Below are 23,543 nucleotides of genomic sequence, written 5' to 3' on the forward strand. Positions count from 1 at the left end.
TGTCTAATGCAAAGGCTCTCAGTGTCCACAAACCACTCTCCTCCGAGGTGTTGAGTGATGGCTATGGAAATGGGAAACGAGAGTTGATGTTTTGAACGCTCCAGCTGTAAGGGATACTGTGGCTGCTTGTGTTTTTTTGGCTCCAATAAATACACTCCACATAGTGGTAAAGTTATAAACACTGTGTGAGTAATCACATGCTAGATGTTGTGACATTTTGATGAACAATGTGACAAGAGGGTCATCTTTCATATTGCTTCTGTCTATCTCTGAGTCATGTCTCTGTGTCTACTTAATTTGTGTACAAATTAGTAATCTAATCTGTGTTGCTTACATTCGCAGGCAGAGAGGAAAGGAATGGGATATGATTCCAGGTGATTCGGCGGAGGAAGTCTTCAGTTTAACAAAGAACATAGATGGTGAGATGTTATTGCCAAAAAGTGTATTTGAACCAACTGCATTTCAAGGATAAGGCTGACAATAATGTTTATTTTTGTTTCGTCAATGAATCCCATGAAAAGACCCAAACCAACAGTGCGTGAGTCCATCTCTCAACACTTTCCAAACCTGTTTATAGCACTCACATTTGTTGAGGCCCATTTGTTCCTTCTGAGGGCAAATCTTTTAATAAATACACACTTCCATTAAAAGAAAAAACAAACTAATTTCATAAAACAGCTGGGTACTGTAGTTTTAACAGATGTTACTCCAACAGGAGTAAATAGTGCATATGTTGGGGATGGATTTGGGGTTTGTTGACAGTAAGAAAAATATAGAACATCACCTGAGTTATCCTTTAATATATTCTGTCAAGGATAAAGTGATTATCAATAGTGTGTGTGTGTGTGTCTGCTTTAAATAATAAGAGCTGGCAAGAAAAGAGCATTTTCTTGCTACTTAAATTTTTAAGAGGTTCTCACCACAACGTAACATTTAGCTCAGCCTAAACCAGATCTCTATAAAAATCTTACACTTGCACTATACTCATCTATATATGGAAGCAGTTTTTTAGCCTTATTAAATGTTGATGTTTAACCTCAAACATCTGCTAGTGCAGGCCTCTAACCCTGCTCTGATGGCTCTTTTTCTCCCTCAGAATATTTGCCATGCTACATGGGAAGACTCTAAACTGCACCCTGCTCTTACTCCTCTTCTTCATCATCTTTGCCACTGCCCATGGTCGCTCCTACCCTTGTTTTTCCCGTAATGACACTGAATTCCATCACCTGGTGCTCCACCCAAACCCTTCTGTGGGGACAGTGTACGTGGGGGCCAAGGACCACCTCTTCCAGCTGGACGGATCAGATGGACTCCGGCTTGAGCAAGAGGAGACGACCGGTCCCGTGAGCGACAGCAAAGACTGCCTTCCACCGGTCACAGATTTCAACTGTCCCCAGGCCAGGAGAACCAGTAATCACAACAAATTACTGCTAGTAGATCCAAAGGCGTTAGAGTTGATCACCTGCGGCAGCATCCACCAGGGCACCTGCCAGAAACGCAGCCTGGCATCAATCAAGAAGGTTCTCTTCTCCACCGAGAGGCCCGTGGATACGCAGTATGTTGCGGCCAATGATCCGGCAGTGTCAACCGTGGGGCTGGTGGTGGGGCTTCGTGGTGGGGAAAAGAGAGTGATGTATGTGGGCAGGGGCTATACTGCCAGCCACCCACCCATCTCCACCCGCCATCTTTCATCAGAACCCCTTTTTTCCTACGAGGAGACCGCTAAGCTGGCCGTGGCTGGACGCCTGTCGGAATACGACCACCATTTTGTGATGGCGTTCACACGGCGTTCGTATGTTTACATCTTGTTTTACCGCCGTGACATCAAGTCATCATCGAGGGAGTACCGGACCTATGCAGCCAGAGTGTGCTTGGACGACACCTCCTACTATTCCTATGTGGAAGTTCCTCTTGTCTGCCGATCCCCATCCTCTCCTTCAAGGAATTACAACCTACTCCAGGCTGCCCAGGTACTTTCTGTGTGTGTTTAAGTTCTTTATTGTCATATGCACAACAATTACAGTGAAGCAGTCCTTGGCAATGACATTTTGAATTCTCAGGCACCCTCCAACAATGCTCAAACAATATGTAGAGAAAATCAGGCATGTAAAAAGAGGGAATCTAGGACATTGCAGAAGTTAAACTATAAAATATAATATATATATTTATAAATAAAATACAATACAATAAAATATAATACTGTGGTAGGTAGGTGTACAGTAATGATTGAATTAATAAACTGTAATGGACATGCATCGCTGGGTGTAGAGGTGGCGTGGATGGCAGTGCTGTCCTGGTGATGTGCTGAGCAGTTTTCATCACCCTCTGTAGAGCATTACAGTCGAGGGCGGTGCAATTGCCATACCAGGTGGTGATGCAGCCAGTCAGGGTACTCTCAATGTTGCACCTGCACAAGTTGCAGAGTATCCTGAAGTCCACGATCGGCTTCTGCAGCCTGTGAAGGAAGAAAAGCCCTGTCTTGCTGTCTTTGTGATGGCGTCGGTGTGGTGAGTCCAGAGGCCTGTACTACGAAGCAAGTTCAACATACCCAGGATATCTTTTCTGTGGCTTCACTAACGGTGGTTATCAACTGGGTAAGTCAACCCAGCGTTTCCCAATCTAGCCATGAGCGCGTTCACATAAAAGGGGCAGCATCTGACCAATCGCAAACATGGACAAGTCTACTGGCTGCAGAGCGGCACATTTTACAACCGAATAGCAAACTATAATATTAAACAAGTGCGAAGACGTTAAACACATCATCCAGACTAAAAGCAGCACAGCTGCAGCTGCCAAATGCAGGAAAAAACGCTGTGTGAATGCATAAGGCTTATAATATCAGTGCCCCATCATTAGGGCAAGAGCAGATCTAACTATAATTACATTTGTGTTTTCCATTAAATTAATGTGTTGCTTAGATGTATTCTTATGGCGTCTTTGACAATTTTAGCCATATTTTGTCAGCTTCAAATGGACTTGGGAGCAATGACCGACCAGAATCTATATATCTCATATAAAAAACCGCCAGGGAAAGTACTCTTGCCCTCTTGAGAGACCCTCTCATGATCCACACACTGAGCGCCATAGGATCTTCTATGATTGGGTTAAAACCCAGGGTTAACCCAATCATAGAAGATCCTGTGGGGCAGGAAGTTACCTCGCTAACGTCAAATCCTTCTTCGTAGTACAGGCCTTTGGTGAGGTCCTCGCTGATGTGAACCCCAAGGAACCCGAAGCTGCTGACTCTCTCCACCATAGTCCTGTTGATGGTGATGGGGGCGTGTCCTTCGCTCTGTCACTTCTTGTAGTCCAGGATCCAGTTCAGGATCCAATCACACAGGGTGTTGTTGAGTCCCAGATCTCCCCAGAGCATGATGACTAACTTGGAGGACACAATTATATAGAATGCTGAATTATAGTCAATGAACACCATTCTCACATCTGTGCAACTGGACAGTAGTCCTTCAGGCTGAGGGTTTTGAACTTTTTGTAGACAGGGACAATGGTTCTTCTTGAAACATGTGGGGCCTACAGACTGGACCAGTGACATGTTGAAAATGTCTGTGAAGACATCTGCCAGTTGATCTGCACACACCTTGAGAGCTCGGCCAGGGATGCCATCAGGTCCAGGTGCCTTGCATGGAATATTCCTTTTGAAGGATCTACACTCATCAGCCCTGGATATTGGTAGTGGGCAGGGGTCCTGGGCCTTTTGTTCCTCCTCAGCCAGGAAGTTCACTCAAGTATGCATAGAAGGTGTTCAGTTCACCTGGGAGAGATGCTGACATTATCTCAGCACTGCTGGTTTTCCTTTTGTAGTCTGTGATAGTCCACATTTTTCCGGTGTTGAAGTCCAGGTAATTAGACTCCACTCTGTATTGTCTCTTAGTGGTGCTAATGTCTCCCTGGATCATGTACCTGGATTTCCTGTACTCCTCCAAATCACCCAAGTTGTAAGTGTCGGTATGTATGTTTCCCTAAATGTTAGTGGCGGTTAGCACTGTTGCACGGGAGGTAGAGCGGGTCGGGGCTTCGATCCCCAGCTCCCCCCGTCATGTCGAAGTGTCCTTGACCAAGACACACAACTCTAAGTTGCTCCCGATGCAGGCCAGCACCTCGCATGGCAGCTTGGTCGCCATCTGTGCGTGAATGTGTGTGTGAATGAGAGCTGATCTGTAAAGCACTTTGGGAACCATTAAGGTTGAAGAGCGCTATATAAGTGGAGGACCATTTACCATTTTAGTTATGCTGACTGAACCCACATAGAGAGGCAAAAGGCAAGAAGATGCAATACTATTACCTCATTTCCAATGCATGGTACAGCATGACTCACCTCACTTGGATCCTTAATTTTTTGGCTTTCAATCGGCAAAGGTTGTGGATAGTACCTGGCACCTGGTATTTTTTTTTGGTATCACCTCTAATCCAATACAAAAAAATCACCCAAGTTGTAAGTGTCGGTTTCTGTGTTTCCCTAAATGTTATCGACATATCTATAAAAGTCACTTGAAATACTTGCCTTGAAATGGTTACACTGATGTTGGCTGTGTTTAACTTTCTCCAGTTTTTCCCCATGTCTCTGTTGCTATAGGTGGGACAAGGTGCAGGCCGGGAAGGTGAGGATCTGCTGGGAGTCTTCTCCACCCGCAGCAGCTCCACCAACAACAATCCCTTGGATGCCTCAGCTCTGTGCGTTTACCCGCTGGACGAGCTTGACAGACACATTGACTCCACGCGTGACCTCTGCTACACCCAGGACGGCCGGGTGGAGGGAATCGGAGAGGTGGCCTACATAGAGTATGAGGTCAAGTCCAGCTGTGCCAACCTGCCCATGGTAAGGATTACAGTAGATGAAGGAAGGGCCTTACTATTTTTTTTGCGTTCAAGCTGATGTTAAAGCTGACCTTTTATCTGATCGAAGAAAAGCAAATATTTTGGAGCTATGGGCTAAACAATGATTTAGTCAATAACATGCTCATATGAGACTCTCAAATTACTGATTGCCTTTGGTCCCCGTAGCAGAATGATATTGTTTTCTGCTTTGTATGCTTGTTACAGCATGGATACTGGCCTTACAGTACATACATTAGGGCTATACATCATTATTTCCTGCTCTCTTTATCCACCTTATAAAATATATTGACTCGTGTTGGTTTCAATGGTCACAAAAAGACAAAACAGAAAGTACAGCACAGTAACAGGGGATGATTGGATTGCTGAGATTAAGCTGAGTAACAGGAAGAAATAAAGGCAGGCAAGCCTTATAATGAGGCCCTCATTGAAAAGCCCAAAGCTCCCAGATGCCCCATAGCTTTGCCCAGCTGCAGCCCTCCAGTGACCCCCTCTGCTGCTCTGCAGCCACTCAGGTCCTGCCAGCCCTCAGAACCATTTAATGGGATCGTTAGGGATCAATAAACCAAACTAACCCTGAATCAGCTGTGCTGCTGCTTAATGAGCTCTGACAAGGAAGGATAGGAGTTCTTTTGAAACCCACTGACAGAGAGTGAGAGAGAGAGAGAGAACAGGGGTGGGGGGCATGGGAATAGAAAGACTAGCATACAGAGTGACAGGGAGAAAGAATGAAATAATATAGAGGAAGAAAGGGATATGCTGAGAGAAAAATAGAGAGAGGATTGAAGGATGAGAAAGATGTATTAGATCATAGTTCCCCTTGCAACAACGAGAAGCCATCTTATTTTTTTAATAAACTCTGAGTGGACTAAAAAAAGATGTCCCACTCTACTTCCTCCTTCAGGCCCAATTATCCAGAGCCAGAGATCGGAGACTTACTGGAAAGCAGGATTTGGAGTGGCCAAACCAAAAAGAGCGAGTTGGCTGTGTCCGCATGAGTCTAGTTAAATCTATGGTGCAATCCTCTTATGATGACTTAAGATCCTTCAAAGGCTTTGAGGCTGTCATAGAAGATAATGGAAGACTAATTGAAAAGACGTGAATATGAACTTCAGTGATCAGTAAAACCAAATGAATCTTTGAAAATGAAAAGTGTTATTCAAGTCATCCGGAGACTTTCAGTTCGGGTAGATACAGAACATTTATAGATAACTCAAAGTGAAGGACAAAGCAGCTCACCATTCTCTGTGTTGTGGTCATATGTTGTAGAACACCCTTAAGGCGTATCCCTGCGGCTCTGACCACACGCCCAGTCCGATGGCAAGCCGGACACCGCTGGAGGCTAAAGCTGCGTGGCACACCTCAGCCGCCCGTCTCACTGCTGTGGCTGTCAGTGTCAGAGAGGGACACAGCATCGCCTTCCTCGGAGACTCCAAAGGAATGCTGCACAAGGTAGCTTGGGATGCCATGTGCTGTCATACAGACTTTTATTTTTTGTGCCATTTCCTTCAGGCCCTTGAGCGTGCCACTGCGTGGACACACTCCTTGGACATACCACCAGTCACGGGGATAACAAAGATCTATCATGGAAATATTATATATAATATATAATAGATAGATAATAGATAATATGTAATAAGGCAATTTCCTATTTAGGCAGTATCCTAATTTTCCATTAAAGACAATCATACAAGCAGGGCTTACACAGCTCCTTCTGAGGATGTCTATGATATCATGTCGCTGCAAAGCAAACACACCTCACACTTGATATAACTACAGCCTGGAAGATTCCAGCCATTCCGACATTCACAGTTTGCATTATTGCATTATTTTCTGTGGAATGCAGTTTATGATTTTCATGCCTCCACATTTTGTGTAGCTACACTCTATAAGAATCCATCTTTACATAGTTATCAAGTACATGTGTACCTCTTTAGCCAATACATCAATGATAATCCTTCATTAATCAGTTCAACAACGTATATTCACTGGAATCATACATATGTGTCAATATGGTGATGACTTCCATTTAGCCAAAAAATAGTTGGAGACTAAAACTTGATGCATTTTTTAGCTGATGTTTTATAGAAGTTATATATACGTTTTTTGGAAGATTGGTGGAATGTGCTTCCAAAAATAGATTTTTTATTTGGACCTTGTTTACAGTATTGTCCAAATGTTGCGTATCACCACCTTCAGAACAACATCTGCATAGATCTGAGAGTTACATGTAGGGATCGAGACAAGAGGACTGTAGACATGGGGTGCTGTGAGGTATTCGAGGACGTGGTCATCTTGTAGGTCTGTTTTACTATGTATGTATGTGTGTGTGTGTGTGTGTGTGAAAGAGAGAGAGTGAGACATGGAGTCAGACATAGTGCTTTTAGTTAGCAGATCAAAGCAGCACTCCGTGTAGCCATCTAAAGTAAGCCATTGTAACAGGATTATCGTATCACAGCAGGACAAATTCCACAGCATCGAGATACAGGACTCTGTGTGTGTTTTAGACGTCGTACTAGAGTGTTTGGGATGGCCAGTCTAACTGGGGACAAAGTTAGTGTCACCAACTTGATTTTGGCGCAGTTGCAGTTGTTCCACAGAAGTGTCCTGTTGGATTTAAAGGAATAGAAAAACGTGTAAAATATGAAGCTACATCTAGGAGATGCTTAGGCTTAACTCGGCTAAGCACAAAGACTGAAACAGCTTGGCTCCGTCCAAAGGAGACATCCTGAGTCGATCTCCTCATCTACTGTAAGTCTCTGCAAGAAAGCGAATAGGCGTATTTACCAAAATATTGAACCATGGCTTTATGGTTAGGGTGGGCCTATGGGAAATAATGTATAACGTTTGTTTACCCGTCTTAATCTCTCATATACCTGTAGCACAGATATTCTATCTTCAGCGTTGCAGGATGACCTATTTTTGTAGGCAAACCCGGAATTTAGCATAGCTGGACAAAAAATGGGATTTTTGATTATTGCAGAAAATAAGCTCTGTGGTGAACAAAAGTTTATCATACTTACATATTTTGTTCAGCAAGATAACCTTCACAAATGAAGACCACCTTTAAGATTTCTAAAGCGTAAATGGAATCACCAGATCTAAAAAGCTAATGTTATAATGGCTATAAACGGAGTATGAACACAACGAGGCTGTAAAGGCGGACTAGTGAGTAGATGACTTTCCGTGTTCGGCATGAAGATGTTTAATGTCCGTGACAACCTCTGTAGTCTTATTTAGCCGTTTGTTAGCAACCGCCTTTTTTAAGACACGTAAAAGCTTCAAAATTCACCAGTGGGGGTTAGTATCTACTGACGTATTTTATGTCATAGAACAAAACGTTGAAATCTCTTAAGCTTGTGTTGACCATAGACTTTATTTCAGGTATCTAACCAAAAACCCATTCAAAAACCGATTGACTTCCAGACGAGGGAACAGAAAGTGTAAAAATGCGAACTAATTTCTGGGTTTTAGGACTCATTCCTGCAGCACTCTATACCAAGCATTACAGAGCTTCTTCCCATGCCATTATGTGTTGAGTGCATCCTCTTAATGGGACAACTGATTCTCCATTATGTTCACAGTGATCAAGTGAGAGCCTTGTGGAAAGGGGCATTGCAGGCATGAAAACCTCTGCTAATCTCATTTACATGAGGTAACACGAGAGTTTGAAGGCCTGGGAATCACTTAAGTCAGAGGTGTCTTCCTGTGCTTCATATTAGATTTGACTGTGCCATAATCACATTCACGGCCACTCCTGCTGCGATCCTGCACAACTGTGATTTGATTTGCGTTTGAGTTGTACGCTGAAAAAGATATTCCTTTTGTTTTATTTTATTTTTTTGTCAGCTCTTCATTTTAGTCTCTCAGTGTGAGGAATGCTCGTGATATTCGTCATATCTACAGTACATCTCATATACCACAATATCTGAAGTGTCTGTTGTTTTTCTGCTGTACTTCTTCAGGTGTATCTGGGCCAAGATGGCCAGGTTGAGGTATATGCAAGCGTGACCATCCAGCCCAACTCACCCATTAACAGTGACCTTTTACTGGACCAGAATGGAGCACACGTCTACATCATGACCAAAACTACTGTAAGTTTAAAGATCTAGTCAACATAATTCTCTGTATAAAAAAGAATACACTGCATGGAATCCAGCAGATTACGCCAGCAAGTAAGCTTTCACTGGTTTCATGTGTTTTTATCTTCGAACTACTCAACAGATGTATAAACAGCCGTAGCCTTCTTGGTGAGTCTGTCCATTCAACCACTCACCCAGATGTCTCCATACACAAGACTGAAGATGGCTTGTCGTTCATTGTCGGACTATTTATCATTTGTCAGAGTTTTCCAAGCTTTGATACTTCCTCAAGCTGTGTCTTTTTCACAGATAAAGAGGATAAAATAATGAGGCAAAGAGCGTAAGAGAAAACAGAGAGGCCAGCTGGCTGTCAAGGTGAAAGGTCACTAAGCCCACTGTGATGGGTACAACAGTCAGCAGGAGGTGTAAGGTCAGACATAACAATGGTATTGATCAGAGAAAGTGGCCTCCATTGTGTTGGCACACTCCCTACAGAGTGTCTGTGTGGGTAGCCATAGACGCTGAGAAATGGATATGGGAAACTGCTCGTCTACACATTGAAAAGCTTGTCTCATTTCCAGACCACTGAACGACTTAATCTCAATGTGGATCTGTATTCAAGTTATATTTAACACACATATCTAAAACCATATCAGTATGATTGCAAGCATTGTAACTGTTTTCCTGGCTAAATAATGCTGACTGAACCCACATAAAGAGGCAAAAGGCAAGAGGGTGCAATACTATTGCCTCATTTCCACTGCATGGTACGGCACGGCTTGACTCAACCATTCTTTTTTGGTTTTCCATTGGCAAACGTTGGGGATAGTACCTGGTGCCTGGTACTTTTTTTTTTGGTATCACCTCAGTCGAGGTTCCAAGTGAGCTGAGCCGATACTAAAAGGTGGAGTTAAAACTAGAGAATTGTCACTAGAATAGTCACTTGCGCAACACGGGATAGCCAAGCTGCCATGAATAGCAAATTAGCCATTTTTTTTAGTTACTTGACCCAGATTTAAAAAAAAATGGCAGTGATCAATTGACGGAGTGCAGGCGTTTTTTTCTGTTTGGTTGCCGATGAAAGGATCCAGCGAGTGCGTCACGTTGAAAATGATGTCACGGCAGTCTCCCGTGGCGTCTCAAGGACAATCAGCTAAGAATCCTGCCAACACTGAGGCCGTACTATTTCCAGTGGAAATTGAGAAAAGTACCTTGTACCAAAAGCGAGTTGAGCCGAGCCATACTGTGCAGTAGAAATTAGGCTTAACCACAAGGTTATTGACCTATACACTGACTGAGTGAGCTGAGCTGTATTCTTATTCATGCTGGAACATTTTGCCAGTGAGTTTCTGAAATTAAACATATTGGGTCATTCTGTATCAAATCAGATAGAGGTTCTTTTTTTTTAGATTTTAGATTTTGCTCAAACTTTATGTATATGCTATTTGACACCAGAAAATACATTCTGTAAAATATTTTTGCTGAATTTTGAGAGTTGCATAGTTATTTTTTTTTGCCCCTGGGTATGTTGTCATTTTCACCATGCCTTTGGGTTCAATATCCCCAGACATATAATTTCTAGAGCTATGGCATTTGGAAGATTTGTTTCACACAGACCAAACTGTGTGAAACAGATCCAAACGATCGAAAGGCACAAGCAGGTGATCACAGCTAGTACCATACTTCTGATGTCCACCTAATTCGCCACAGACATATGTCTTGAAATTTTTCTTTGAGTACTGACCCTCACTTATATGTCATTTTCAGGTAGAGAAGCGTCCAGTGGCAGAATGTGGAGATCACCTGGACTGTCAGTCCTGTCTGTCTGTCAGAGACCCCTACTGCGGCTGGTGTGTCCTTGAGGGACGGTGAGTCGGTGCGCATGTGGTGTAAAAGAGTACATCTGCAAATGCTCTCTCGCATCCTTGTCCACTTTTTCTTTCCTTATCTCTCTTACTTCTCTGTGGTGCTTCAGGTGTGGCCAGCGCTGGGAGTGCCAGCGACAGTCTGGGCCGGGCCAGTGGCTGTGGAGCTTTGACCAGACGCAGCTGTGTCTCAGTATCCAGCACCTCAGCCTCTACAACATCAGCCGTGGGGAGGAAACTGATGTAATGCAGGGGGGAAGAGTGGGGAGCAGATAGGAGTAATGCACAAAAGTAGTCTCATGTAGTCTTCCTTGACTCTGTCCATCTTTTTCAAACATTAGAGTTTTAGTTCTACAAAAATGTTTTAGCTTTTTACTCTTTCCTTTCCTTCCCCTTTCTTTTCTTGATTTCTCCCCCTGTTCTGACTCCCTCCCTCAGATTGCAGTGTCAGTGGCAGGCCTCCCCAGTCTCAGACAAGGAGAAGCCTACTCTTGCTTCTTCCAGGACACAGAAACTCCTGCCTCACTCATTGACACCGGTGTGATCTGCTCCACCCCTGATGCCAGTAGTCTGCCCCCTATTGGCCACGGAGATGGTGGGTATCTTTGTATTTGGTCAGAAGTTGCACCCAATGGGACAACTTTGTTCAGTACCAAGATCTATCGTGTTTTAAATCTTTCTTGTAAGTCAAAAGTTTGAAATGTACAAAAATCCCAAAGCAACACTGTGATGCAAAAGTCGACCCATACTGGCAACTGGTGTGTTCTGATGCAGAGTTTGTGATGGTGACCCTGTCGCTGCGTTTCATAAATGTGACGGTGGCAGAGACAGAATTCACTTTCTACAACTGCAGCTTGGTCCAGCAGCTCTCTGGACGCAGGCCGTGAGTACACCCACACACATCTCACCACTCAACACGTACTGCACGGCCTTGTCTGACTGAGACTGGGGAGAACAGCTAGAGCCGTGCAGGGCTGTTTTGACCAATTCAAGATCCCCAAATATGTGTTATATGTTTGGGGGAAATTTGCAGCTGAAGTCGTTTTTGTTTTCTGCTATAGTTCAGCATGTATGAAGACTAATACAGTGTTAGATCATCTGAGAACGTAGGATTGTTGTCGTAAGGGCTTTCTAACATTTTTATTGTCTGATTTTTTTATTTATTTATCATGATTTGTTTTGCTGTTCTGCCTGTACTCCTGCCGTGTGCGTTGCTAGATGCCAAGGGTGTGTTAGCAGTCGCTGGGGGTGCAACTGGTGTATCCACCAGCATGTCTGCACACACAAACACACCTGCAGCCAAGGAGTCACCATCTACAACCAAAACGTGAGTCCACGTTAAGCCTGAAAAGGAAAATGTTTAAATGCAGATAGATTCCAGGGGGTATATACACTCCTGCATCTAGCTGAAACGAAAGCAGTCTGATACGACAGTCCTGCAATGAATCCTGCCTTCATGAAGGTTCATCGTGTTCAGATTTTGTTGAAGCTGTTTTATAGAGGTGGTGTTATCATTTTGGAGGATGTAGTGAGTGGTGCTATTGAATTGTAATGTCTAATACTGAGAAGTAAAACAGAACATGAGAACCTTCATTTATTACAGGACTGTTGTATCAGACTGCATTAGTTTTAGCTAGGTGTACCTAATATACGTGTATACTGTATATTTAAGGAAATGGAATGGAATGTAACGTACTGCACTTTGTAACATGCTAAACATATTAGTCCGTGCGTCTGCTGTCTGTTTGCTGGGTTTGGTGTAGTTTTCTGTGTGTTTTCTGTTCCGATCTTTCTGTTCTGTTTTTTAGTACTTTTACTTTTTTCAGTGTCGCTCATGAGTTGCTTCTGAATGTATTCGCATACCCTTCTGTTTTATCCTAATTTGGGTTTTTCCCCCCTGTCTTTTTTTTCTCCCTCACCTTCCCTTGCTTGTTCACGTGTGCTACTCCATCTTCAAGTTCAAACCGCCAACACCCACCATCCCACCACCCACCAGAAAACTGACCCCTTTACCTCCCACTGTCCGGGCTGCTACAACAACACAGCCGCCGCCCACAGAGACACCTACCCCCACCACAGCAGCTGCCCCTTCAACTACCACCACCACCACAGTGACACCACCCACCACCCCTAATGCTGAATCCACCTCACCCCTTTCCCCTGCCTCAACTTCCCCCTTCGTCAGGATCTTCACCCAAGCCACCACCATACACCCCGATGTCACCACCGTCAGCTGGTCCCTCTCTGATGTGGAGGGAACAGCCGAGGTCACTACAAGAGGTTTTTCAGAGGATGAGGAGTCTGGAATCTTGAACATCACTGATGAAACTCCCCACACTACATTAACCAGCAGCACTAGCGGCCAGGTAGACTCTGACCTGAGGTTTTCAGGGCCCTCTGGTGAAGCAGCGGGCTCCTCCTTCGTTGCAAGCTCAACCACCTCCAGTGAAGTGGGCCTTTTAATAGACCTCGGTGACAATAAGGAGGCCGTCCCTCTGGCTAGCGCTGAAGAAAATGACTCGCCGTCGTGGTTGAATGAGTGGGAGACGCCAGAGGGAGAGACCGACGTGGACTCTGCAACAGGTCCGTCTGTTGCAGGCCCCAGCGAACACTCATTCGTCCACACGCAATCACCTGAAACAGTTATTGGCCCCAACTCCGAAACCGCAGCAAGCTACCAATTGGATTCTTCAACTGACTCTCGTTTTCTGGTGAGTGCAGAAGGCACGTGTGCATCTAGTCCCGAAATCAAACATTTGCTCCAGTCATCATGAGAAACTGCGCATTGGAGAAGTTAGACGTTTTGAGAGAGTTAGATAAGAAGAATGATAACACTCTTAAATGCAATGTGTCTGTTAAATATGAAGCAGCCTGACTCACCGGATGTAGGCTGTTGGGATAAGTCTGCCATTGGCCGACAATTTCAGTGGGAATTCTCCTCCCCTACTGCTATCTGCGCGTTACCGTTTTTGCTGGGGGTTTAGCGCCGCCCAACACGATTGTGATTGGTTTAAAGAAAAACAAAAAAAGCCAGAGCGTTTTTTTTTTCCCCCTTACACCTGACTAATGATGGGTTGAGCCAGACCTCCCAAGTGTGGAGAAACGTCTGGCTATGCAAGACTAAATATGAAGCTACAGCCAGGAGGCGGTTAGCTTAGCATGCATAAAGACTGAAAGCAGGAGGAAAACAGCTAGCCTTGCTCTGTACAAAGATAACAAAATACACCTACCAGCACCTCTAAAGCTCACTAATTAACATTTTATATTTTGTTCGTTTAATCTGTACAAGAGAGCCAAGCTAGCTGTGTCCACAGCTGCCATTCTTTATGCTTATCTGAGCTAGCCATCTCTTGGCTTTACATTCACATTTAACAGACAGATATGTAGCTTTCGACAAGAAAGCAAATAGGCATATTTCCCAAACTGTTGAACTTTTCCTCTTGAGATACTGCGTAATTGACCCAGGGAGGTTATAGACTTGAATCTGCTGTCAATATTTAGCTACTTGGTTCACATTCTTCAGCAATGCAACCAGGAATGGTTGAGTACTACATTTTCATTAGCTCTCCTGTCAACAAGAAAGGTTAATGATCGACACAAAAATCAAGGCAATGTAATCTCAGATGCGAGGATGGAACTGAGAAATTCAAGGTACTAACGTGACTTATTGACTAGTCTGCCCTCTCCATACCATCTCTGTTCACCTCATTCCGTGCTAGCTGCAGAAAGCAGTGTTTCACTGATCCAGTACATGCTGAAGTCCCTGATCACGACGTCATCTCCCTCCTTGTGTGTTACGTGTGTGTCGAATGTTTCATTGCTGTAGTGTGTTTTTTGTGTCGGTGGTCGCCTTCTTGAAGTTCCTTTTTTTTGTTTGTTTGTTTGTTTCTGACTTGCTGCTGGACGAGGTATAAGATGGGATAGCTACTCCCACTTTGGATGTATTTATTTTTACGGAGGATTCACCTTTCTTTTGTGGTATCTAAATCTAAGATGACTTTAGTGAGATAATTTTTATACACTATACCAGTGGTTCCCAACCTTTTTCTTAAGGGACCCTATTTTACCATTGTATGAACACTGACAACCCCCCCCCCCCAACCTACAACTACAAGAAAGGGGAAAAATAGCTGCTTCTTTTGCAATATATGTAATAATATACATATTTCATTATATTAAAAAAAACGGTACATAACAATTAATTGAACAATTAAATAGTGAACGTAATACCTGCAGCAAGTTTGTTTAAAACTGTTAAAACCTCCAATCTCCTGTGGATATTGCAATGTATCAGACGATTTTTCCTTATATTTTTAGGAACACAATTCTCGGTTTGTATTATGATTTTCTTTTATTTTCACTATCATTCATACGTTAATAGCCCAAGCAGCCTGGCTTTATAATAAACAGATAACAGACATAAACTTTTAAAATAACCCCTACATTTAGTTGTCTTCTTCACAGAAATGTTATATATAAAAATTCTTACACCCTTAAAATCGAGAGGGCTTTACAACTCCCCGTGGAGCTTTGGCAACCCATGGGGGTCGGGACCCCCAGGTTGGGAACCACTGCACTATACGACCAACCAAGTATGTGGACCATCTCAGTTTCTGTGGACATTCAAATCTAGGTTTGGTGGACGGGAGGAGAATGCTATCTGCCTAGCACTCCTGTAATATCCCCTGGGTCCAGTCACAGGAAATAACAACAGTTCAGTAAGAATCTTCTATTTTTGAAAGCATGACAATACCCCCATGCGTAATGTCTATACAAAACTTGTGAAGATCAAGACAGAAGAACGTGAGTGACCTGCACAGAGAGCTTTCAGTCTCAGAGGCTTGGAGCAACCACGTAGAATTAAAACTATTGTGGAATAAGTTGTTCACAGAGCAGATGTCCACATAATGTTGGCCATTTGAAGTAGGTTTCTAAGCGTAGCTGCAGCTTATTTCCCTATCTGTCGATGTAATGGTTGATGATGTGTCATCAGGAATGTCCGTGTGTGGAGAAAGTTCAGGATTCCTCTCTCCTCCCTGTCAACGTGGAGAGGAAAATCACTCTGGTGGGACAACACCTAAACTTGTTTCAGGTAATGTATCCGCCTTTGTAGAGTAAGACTACATAAAAGCTGTAGCATGCAGGTCATTCATACAGTATCATCTCTGAACATGGAAAGATGTCCATCGTCTAGCTTCTGCTAAAAGGTTCAGCTTTCATGTTATTATCGCTAAGCAAAGTTGAAAGTCAAGAGCAGCTTTGAAAACATATTCTGAAAAGTAACTTTGTGGGAAATTGGTAGTTTCAGTGTGTGTAAACAAAATGAGTGTATTTTGTAACGTGTGTGTCTTGTGTACTTAAACGTCTGTGGTGTGTACATTTAGGATGAGAATTTGGACTACGAGTGTGTGTTGGACATTGAGAATCAGTCAGTGGTGGTGGATGCCTCCGTGGAGCCGGATGTCACACAGCAATCTGTCTTCTTTATCACCTGCCAGCCTCACCAGGTCAGAAGATACCTCAATACAGTGATTTATCACTCACTCACACTTCAAGTCTGGAAATAATGGTGTCTTGGCTTTTTTTCTTTTTCTTTTTAACTCTGAAAACTTTGTTTAAAATCTTTCAAAGTATTTCTCTGCAACATTAAATATTCATGACTAAATAAGCAACAATCACAGTTAAAGTGTGGGGGGGGGGGACATCCTTAGTTATTATATATTAAAAGACTCAACTAAGAACTGAACTCAAGTTCATCTGCATATTTCATTTTATCAACACTCCTGGCAACACAAGCAAACAACCTCCGTCAGATTCAAATATTGCTAAACTGATCAGTGATTGGTCCAAATGAACCCTGCCGACTTCAAACAAGTGAGAAAAGCAAGGTCAAAACAGACTTGCGTTCATCTGTAATGTGAAATCACCGAAAATGTTAAAACTTCAGCAGAATATTATTATCAAGTTTTGAGGATTGACAGCTTTCTCTGTCTCAATCTTAAGGAGTACCCCATGGCACCCACCTGGTGTCACTCATAATGACTGTAAATCACTATAAAGGTCACAACCCACACCAATAAACCAGTGGCCATATTCACAAAAATCAATAAATCTCACATCGATTATGTGCTTGTGTGTTTTCATGAGTGTGTTTCTTTCGCTCTCATTGCCAGATCATTTGACACATACCTGCTTTGCATAACATCAGCTCACGCAGCACATCACGAGTTGTGCCGACGCTGGTTTGACTATTCTTCTGCTGTCCTTGTTTCAGTATGTCTATTCTGCCCTGCTGGAGGAATACCCAGCCATGATCAACATTAGGAGAAAGAACAACTTCCTCATCGACAGCGCTGAGGATCTGTATGGTGGGGCCTGTTCATAGTGTGTGTCTCTTGTATGTGTGAGACAGTCTGATTACATACAGCGGTGGGTACATATTGTCTAGTTCTTTCATTTCCTCACAGACTTCCCTTCCTCTCCCTTGTTTCAGTGACTCTGTTCAACTGTTCGGTACGGCGGTCGGACTGCAGCCGGTGTCGTACTGCCAACCCCAAGTACGGCTGCGTTTGGTGTGGTGGTGCAGCTGGCTCCCGCTGTGTGTACCAGGACTCCTGCAACGATGAGATCCGGCACACCTGTCCTGCACCCGTCATTCACTTTGTGAGAATTCTTTACCCTCTTTTTTTTGCTTTGAGAGAGAAAGTAGGAGAAATGATTTTTAATTTTTGATTGATTTTTTTGATGATTTTGATTTGATTTTTTTTTTCTGTGTTGGAAGTAGTCACTGTCTCGTTTTGACCGCTGGACTGGTTTTACTCACTCTCGTTTATTCCCAGTCAGACAAATTGCATGTTTTCTGTGACAACTTGCACAGACTCATTCTGCATTCTCTTGCATGGAAACTGAACTCGGCGAAAACAGACCTAACCATCGACTCCTCGTCATACCGCCTCCGCTTCTTTCATTCAAAATATAACTGAAGCGTCTCAAGAGGCCATGCTTTCATGTTGTGCCTCCCGTGTGAATCTGTCTCTGAATATCACTTTTTGTTTTTTTCAATTGTTTATTATAATTTTGGGGCATTTTATGCCTTAATCAAAAGTCAACAGTAGAGAGTAGAGACAGGAAATGAGGGACGAGAGATGGGGAATGACGTGCAACATTTGGCACCTTAACCCCTCGGCTGCCAGGGCGCCCTGTTTTATGTTGTATGAGCGACTGAACAGCAGAATTCACTGCATTTGCTTTGAAAGTCGGGGAAAGTGGCAAATAAATTAGGGGCCTACTTTCTGAAGCATTATGTCAGAACACGGCAGGGTATACATGTCGTACTGTCTTTTGTGTTTCAGTTGGACCCAGTATCCAGCCCCGTAGAGGGGGGGACAGTAGTGACTATTTCAGGCTCTAACCTCGGCCAGAGAGCTGAAGACATCCAGAACTCAGTCACAGTAGCTGGGGTCCCCTGCAGTGTCATCCACAGCAGATATGAAGTCTCCTCAAGGCAAGTCTTTGCCACACTTGAGCGTAAACTGCCTGGAAAATTAGCCTCATTATGTAATTGTGACAACCTTATGTCTTTACCTTGCAGGATAGTGTGCGAGACTACAAGTAGTGGAGGAGAGAAGAGTGGCCAGGCCTCTGTCAAAGTGAGGGGGGGGGGACTCGGACTCTCGGCTCAGATCTTCAGCTTTCAGGTAAATGCAGCAGCATGCAGTGTGTTTGCGTGCAGAGGAATCAGGTGACCTGGTTCATTTGTTCGTGTAAGTTTGTGTACAAACAGCTGCAGATCAGTAATCAACCTTGTTTTGGGGGGCCTTTCTTAGTGAGAGCACAGCTTGTCCTCACAGTGCAAAAATGTCTGAATTTTACATCACAACTCTTCTGGTATGCTCACTGCTTTTTATCTCTTTTCATCTTCAGCCCCAACCAACTCTGACTCACATAACATCACTTGAGGACATTTATCAGCCTTTACAACAAGCTTTAGATGAGTGTTTCAAGCACATTTGTTGGGAGTTTCCCTTTAGACACAGATTACTACAGGAGGCAGACTGTAACCTGCTTACACACAGAATATCTACGTTTCAGCAAGCCCGCCTCGCACTTGCAGGATTTTATAATCATGCTGAAGCAAGTAAACAAGCATTTATAAAACAAAGACATCTCCTGGGCATTTTCACACCCAGTTCACCCCCCCCCCCTCCCTCCCTCCCAAGTTTAGTTCAGTTACATATATGAGAACGCCACAATCTCTCTTGGGTGTGGACCAAAACAGACACATCAAAACCTTGCTGAAAGGGGACTCCCTTGGTGTTTATCCTGAAACGCCTCATTAGGATGAATGTGATAAGATGTGAAACACAACTTCAGGAGCCGTCGAGAACGACTGGTTGTAGCGGTCCACAAATGTTGCCGTTTAATGTCCGTGTTTTGTCCAAGAGAAAAAAAGTGCGATCAGTTAAGGAAACGAGGTTTTTGTTAATTAGGCTCCTTATTTACAGTACAGTAAAAGGACAGCAGCCTTAATTAATTGGCCCAAGTCACAAGCAAATAAATTGTTATACTAGCTGGCTGCGAGGCAACCTTCTCGTGTTTCCCAGAATGCCCTGGGGTCTCTTTTATCTTCCCAATAAATCACCCGCTCAGTATCGGATTATCGATTACGCTTTTTTTTTTTCCCCCTTTTGCATCTTCGCATCCCATCTTATATCTCTCGTCCTCTCCTTGTCTCTCCTTCACCAGGATCCCGTCCTAAGCAGCATCTTCCCCCAAAGAGGCCCCAAGGCAGGGGGCTCGTCTCTCACCATCAGAGGCCGTAGACTGAGGACTGGACACCCGAGTGAAGTCAGCGTCCTGATCGGAGGAGTGCCGTGTTTGGTGTAAGTGTCTCTATTTGTGTCGTGAAATGAAGGGATATAAAAAACAGATGTTCTCTTTGTGTGAACAGACCAAAATGACCACAAGGTGTTTTAAGACATAAAATGTCTGCCTCTGTTCAGGCTAAACATCCAGGAGGATCGGATCACTTGTTTGACCAGAGGCAGCAACAGAACGGGAGAGCACGGCATCACTGTGCAGTTTGGTGGGGCAGAGCGCCACCTACAGGGTGTGGTGTATCATTACACCCCCAACCCCAACATCACGATGGCTACTCCGTCCAAAAGCTTTCTCAGGTGGTAGTTTAGGCTTAGTAAATATTTAGTAAATGTTTCTTGACATGAGACATAATGAGTAAACCGTGATTTCCTTCCTCCTCTCCCCGCAGTGGCGGCAGAATCATCAGAATTTCTGGGCAGACCCTGGATGTGGTCCAAGAGCCGAAAATGAGGGTCACCCTCAGTCCTCCTGATACTCTCCCTCCCAGGAGGAGAAGGGGCGTCAACAGGAGGAATGAAGAAAGCCTGAACAGAGGACAGGATCACCGGGGTCCACTGAAGAGGTGGAGGAGGATCGTCCCCGAGGCGGACTGCCCCAAGGGAGCACTCTGTCATGTCAAGCAGGTACGTTCATGTGATCATGCAGAAAAAAAGAATTTACTCATCTTCATGGTTTTCTTTTAACCTGTAAAATATATCAACATTATTTAAAGCGGTTGTCATGAATAGATATAAATTCAGCATGGAGAGTGGTGATGATGATCTCTAATATCTGCTTCATTTCATTGTCCTTGTGGCCTCCTCCAGTATGAATCTCGCTGCACAGTGAACAGCTCCTCCCTCATCTTGTGTCCAACTCCGGCGGTGGGTCCAGAGGCCAGGAGGGCCCGGGTCAAAGTTCATTTCCTGCTGGACAGCCTCCAGTTTGACTTCAGCGCCATGGGGAATGAGGCCTTCAGTTATGAGCCCAACCCACAGCTCTACCCGCTGAACCAGAATGACCCCAGCAAGCCGTACCACCACAAACCTGGCAGCATCATCTCTGTTGAAGTGGGTGCCAATAAACTTTGATCAAACCAACTTTGCTTCTTCTTTCTGCTCCAAACTGTGTTTAAGAAATTGTTCCAGTGTGTTAGCCAGTCTCCAGGCCTCAGAACAGCTTTGAAAACTGACATTTTTTGCAGTTTAACTCAGACACATGATGCCATATGACACTTTGTACCTTTCCCTTCCAGGGAAAGAACCTGGATCTAGCCATCTACAAGCATGAGGTGGAGGCTCGGATAGGGGAAGGGGTGTGTTCGGTGAAGACCCTGACCCACAATCACTTGTATTGTGAACCACCAGCTCAGCAGCCCTCAGCCACAGCCAGCAAGAAACAGGATGGCATAGACAGCCTGCCTGAGTTCACGGTAAGTAAATCTCACCGTTGAATTCAATGCGCATTTGCATTTAGTATGACCCTACTGCAGGCCGGGGGCTCTGGTTAGGTTAGGCAGGAGGAGAAGAAGGATTCTCTATTTTATTGTGTGAAAAGTCTGTGATTGTGCTCTCCAGGTGAAAATGGGGAATCTGAACTTCTCTCTGGGCAGAGTGCAGTACGACAGCCAGGCCCAGTCTACGTTTCCTCCGGAGGCTCAGGTGGGAGTCGGGGTGGGAGCCTCCATAGTGGCTCTTATTGTGCTCATCATAGTCCTCATATACAGGTAAACAGCGTACAGTACTTTCACATACAGTGTGCAGTAGTTGGAATATGATTTTCAGTCATAGTCATAGCGCTACCTCATTTCTTGGCCTAAATGTTGTCTGTGCATTATTGTTGTTCGTCAGGAGGAAGAGCAAACAGGCCATGAGGGACTATAAGAAGGTGCAGATCCAGCTGGAGAACCTGGAGACCAGCGTGAGGGACCGCTGTAAGAAGGAGTTCACAGGTACAATCCAAACCTCTGTTATTAACTTTTGTAAAATAACGTCAGCATGATTACTGTTACGACACAATGCTCCTTTGCCTTTCCCCTCCTTCAGACCTGATGACAGAGATGATGGACATGTCCAGTGATTTGGGTGGTTCAGGGATTCCCTTCCTGGATTACCGGGCATACGCGGAGCGCATTTTCTTCCCAGGCCACCAGGAGTCACCGCTGAGACGGGATCTGGATGTTCCAGAGAGTCGACGGCAGACTGTGGAGCAAGGGCTAGTTCAGCTGTCTAATCTGCTCAACAGCAAACTCTTTCTCACCAAGGTCCGCCTACAGGGTTATGTTTGTTTTTTCCTTTTTTTTGTGAGATTCAGGGACATTACATTTTTCACTCTCACTCAAGCAGTTAAATTCTGTTTTTTTGTGTGTAGGAAATGTAATCCACATTTTCCCAGAACACTGCTTTTCCCAATAACAAGGCCGTGTTTCATCACACGTTCTTATCCCTGCCGTCCCTCCAGTTTATCCACACTCTGGAGGTCCAGCGGACGTTCTCCCCAAGGGACCGGGCCTATGTGGCCTCTCTGCTGACTGTGGCCCTGCATGGCAAACTGGAGTACTTCACAGACATCCTGAAGACGCTGCTCAACGATCTAGTGGAACAGTACGTGGCCAAGAACCCCAAACTGATGCTCAGGAGGTGAGGCTGAAGTCAAGTTATCTCCGGCTCTGGGTCAGGTACTTTCTTCATCCATAAGCTGTGTGCTTACATGTGTACTTTTCCTTTTCCAGAACCGAATCGGTGGTTGAGAAGCTTTTGACCAACTGGATGTCCATCTGTTTGTTTACCTTTCTGAGGGTACGTACGCTAGTATTTTACACCTGACCAGATTCACCTGATCAGTGAATGGAGATTCAATCTGTATCAAAAGCCTTTATTTTGTCAGGCATATTGGTTAAAACATAGACCGGTTTTGACCTCACAGGGTCTTCATCAGTGTATACCTGGTACTCTTTTTCTTAAGGGACTCCCATTTTACCATTATATACACGCTGACGACCCCCACTGCACCCCACCCACATACAATTACAAAAAATGTGGTCTACTTCTTTTGAAATACCTTTATGTATATTTCATTATATTCATTTCATACAAAAACAGCACACAACATTTAACTGTACAATGAACCTAAATAGTGGACTTTATACCTGCAGGAAGTTTGTGTTAAAATAGCAATTTGAATAAAACTCTGAACAGACTATTTCAATGTATCAGACGATTTTTCCTTATATTTTTAGGACCACAACTCTGTGTCCATACTATGATTTTTTTTTTTTTTTCGCTATCATACACATGTTTTAATAGGCCAAACAGCCTGGCTTTATAATGAATAAATAAATAAAGATATAAACTTCTAAAATAACCCTTTAATGTAGTTGCCTTTGTCACAGAAGTTAATTCAGTGCATGTATATTATACTGGGCTTCACAACCCCCAGTGGAGTTTTGGTGAAATAAACATTATTATTATTATTATAAAATATTAATATCATAAAGCACTGCACCATCAGTAGTTCCTTAGCTACTTTATAAAAGCTACCCCTATTCCTCTCTACATTTCTGAAATTGTTAGTATCACATGTTAAATGGTAGATAAAATGAAACAATGTCTACTCATGACACTGCATGGCTTTGGTGTGGACAAGAACTGTTCAACTAAAGAGGGATTTTCCTTTTCAGGTTGTTTCATGTTAAGTATTTTAAAAAGCTCCAAAGAGGTTAAAGTATTTCAAAACAAAAAACAAATATGTTTTTTCTTTCTTATCCAATTATTTATCCGCTGACCTCTTAAATTCGTCTTGGGACCCCTTTGGGAGTCCAAACCCCCAGGTTGAGAACCTCTGCAATAGTTAACAGTCTTTATAGCTGTATTATTATGTGTTTATG

At 43.8% G+C, this 23,543-nt stretch overlaps 1 protein-coding gene across 1 annotated transcript in view; it reads left to right on the top strand.

The window, feature by feature from the left end:
• Nucleotides 1-1,103: 1,103 nt before the first annotated feature.
• Nucleotides 1,104-23,543, top strand: part of plxnb1a (plexin b1a) — a 28,440-nt gene continuing 6,000 nt past the window's right edge. The window contains exons 1-26 of the mRNA XM_070909720.1: nt 1,104-1,970; nt 4,592-4,834; nt 6,121-6,303; nt 8,817-8,945; nt 10,701-10,801; nt 10,909-11,041; nt 11,237-11,393; nt 11,573-11,681; nt 12,017-12,125; nt 12,757-13,509; nt 15,792-15,890; nt 16,183-16,305; nt 17,073-17,166; nt 17,292-17,461; nt 18,151-18,302; nt 18,390-18,495; nt 19,544-19,680; nt 19,801-19,974; nt 20,067-20,301; nt 20,485-20,727; nt 20,913-21,089; nt 21,235-21,383; nt 21,508-21,608; nt 21,703-21,920; nt 22,118-22,296; nt 22,389-22,455. Coding sequence (XP_070765821.1) covers nt 1,107-1,970; nt 4,592-4,834; nt 6,121-6,303; nt 8,817-8,945; nt 10,701-10,801; nt 10,909-11,041; nt 11,237-11,393; nt 11,573-11,681; nt 12,017-12,125; nt 12,757-13,509; nt 15,792-15,890; nt 16,183-16,305; nt 17,073-17,166; nt 17,292-17,461; nt 18,151-18,302; nt 18,390-18,495; nt 19,544-19,680; nt 19,801-19,974; nt 20,067-20,301; nt 20,485-20,727; nt 20,913-21,089; nt 21,235-21,383; nt 21,508-21,608; nt 21,703-21,920; nt 22,118-22,296; nt 22,389-22,455 — 5,205 coding nt within the window. The 5' untranslated portion in view covers nt 1,104-1,106. The remainder of the gene's footprint in view (nt 1,971-4,591; nt 4,835-6,120; nt 6,304-8,816; nt 8,946-10,700; nt 10,802-10,908; nt 11,042-11,236; nt 11,394-11,572; nt 11,682-12,016; nt 12,126-12,756; nt 13,510-15,791; nt 15,891-16,182; nt 16,306-17,072; nt 17,167-17,291; nt 17,462-18,150; nt 18,303-18,389; nt 18,496-19,543; nt 19,681-19,800; nt 19,975-20,066; nt 20,302-20,484; nt 20,728-20,912; nt 21,090-21,234; nt 21,384-21,507; nt 21,609-21,702; nt 21,921-22,117; nt 22,297-22,388; nt 22,456-23,543) is intronic.

The sequence above is a fragment of the Enoplosus armatus genome, chromosome 8, assembly GCF_043641665.1.
Source record: "Enoplosus armatus isolate fEnoArm2 chromosome 8, fEnoArm2.hap1, whole genome shotgun sequence".
NCBI lineage: Eukaryota > Metazoa > Chordata > Actinopteri > Centrarchiformes > Enoplosidae > Enoplosus > Enoplosus armatus.